This window comes from Pteropus alecto, unplaced genomic scaffold (genome assembly GCF_000325575.1).
Source record: "Pteropus alecto unplaced genomic scaffold, ASM32557v1 scaffold17, whole genome shotgun sequence".
NCBI lineage: Eukaryota > Metazoa > Chordata > Mammalia > Chiroptera > Pteropodidae > Pteropus > Pteropus alecto.
This window is the reverse complement of record NW_006440645.1, coordinates 2372857-2374710: the sequence shown is the minus strand read 5'-3', so window position 1 is coordinate 2374710 and position 1854 is coordinate 2372857. Positions and strand designations below refer to the sequence as shown.

Sequence of the window (1854 nt, the reverse complement as noted above, 5' to 3'; positions counted from 1 at the left end):
TGGTTTCTAGGTCTGCGTTTATGAAGAATGTGATAAGCCTAGCTTGTTTATGAAAAAACGCTATGGATTGAGAATAAAGAAATACGAGCAAATGTTTTCATATATCTATTTAACTTTTTTACCTGGAATTTTGAGAATTTTTTCCTTAACTTATTTTTGTAACATCCCCCATCGCCTACCACTGTGGCTCAGTATTGTGTACATCTGATAAATAGTAATTCAGAGGAGTCTAAAACTTTAAACACGTCTTCCATACGTTTTATAGAAGTATTCTTACTGAATTTCTGACAGAAACCTCTCTCCTGTAAATTTATGGAGGATCCTCAAACTCCTTTCTCTCTCCCCCTAGGGAAGAGCAGGAAGAGACTTCTGCCATCCGCGTCGGCTTCGTCACATACAACAAGGCCCTCCATTTCTTCAATGTCAAGAGTAATTTGGCCCAGCCTCAGATGATGGTGGTGACCGACGTGAGCGAGGTCTTCGTCCCTTTGCTGGATGGTTTCCTTGTCAACTATCAAGAATCCCAATCTGTGATTCACAAGTAAATATCACGTGTTTCGTAATTTAGGTACAAATCAGGTGTCTGTTTTCTTGATTCAATCAGACATCATTTTGTTTCGCTGTTAGCAAGGGGATTTAGCGCAGGGATTGTAAAATTATCATTTGTGTTAGCTCTGTCTTTTTAATGTAGACCACTGTCTTTAAAAAGGAGATTTATTTACTGCCCATGTTCAACCCGATCAGTCCCTTCTCTTTGCTGGAAGGGTAATGAAAGGAAGCTATTTCCTGCCTGTGGCTGAGTGCATCCAGTGATGACGACAGTAACTAAAGGACTGTTCAAAAATTTATAGTCTCCGAGGTCAGAAATGCAGTGAATTGAACAAATAGCTACAAAGAGTGTGATTTTGTAAATGTTCCAACCAAATCCTAAGCGTCGGTGCCAAACCATGCCAGGATATAATTCCTTGAGGAATGGCCTGAGATCCACCCTCAGGTGTTCAGGTGTTCAGGACGAAATGAATGGCAGATGTGTGAGAGAGGGCTGGAAAGGTGACTGATTTATTTCTTGAAGTTTATTGCAGATCTGCTAAACATTTAACACCTTTGCTCATGCATTCCTTACAGTTTGCTGGACCAGATTCCCGAGATGTTCGCGGACTCCGCTGAGAACGAGACTGTCTTTGCCCCTGTCGTCCGGGCCGGCATGGAGGCCCTGAAGGTGAGCAGAAGCCCCTTAATGCTAGGAGGTGAGATCAGCAGATAGACACACACACAAGGCAGGTGTCACCTGTGAAGGAGCCACTGCCTTCATTAACACGTGCAGGTTGCTAGAGGCTGCTTCCCACGTGCCCACAAATCTCGGGAGAAAACGGGCCAAAACCGGCTGGCTCCCAGCGGTCGTGTCCCAGTGCGCCAGCATCTGAGCGGCCGATTCCAGCAGCGTTTCCGGTCCAGCTCCTCCCTGTGGCTCTGTGTGGACCTTATATGACCTATTTAGAAATATTTCAGCAGTATCTGAACTACCAGATATGAAGAGAAAAATCCCCACTTCGCCCTCTTTTTCCTTGGGGTTTTTAAACATGCAAGGGCAAGGCCCATGACTGTCACCGGCAGATGGGAGGACTGCATCGGGCCTCACAGAATGCCAGGATCGAGTACATGCCCGTGTTTGGTGAGGCAGTGTGAGGTCCACTGTGCCAGCTTCTGAGTTCCTCAGTGTGGCAGGAGACATGTGGCAGTTCTACGAGACATGATGTTCATGACTTGTGGTCCCCCAAAAAGGCAGCGGGGCGGGGTAGGGGCAGAGAATCGCTTTGGAAAGCCCAGGCCCACGGCCAGCGAGCCCCTCGGCCC

General features: G+C 46.7%; 1 protein-coding gene across 1 annotated transcript in view; it reads left to right on the top strand.

The window, feature by feature from the left end:
* SEC24D (SEC24 homolog D, COPII coat complex component) overlaps positions 1–1854 on the top strand; it is a 75774-nt gene that overhangs the window by 48067 nt on the left and 25853 nt on the right. Inside the window, 2 exon segments of the mRNA XM_025050929.1 lie at positions 350–541; positions 1126–1219. Of these exon segments, the coding sequence (XP_024906697.1) occupies positions 350–541; positions 1126–1219 (286 nt within the window).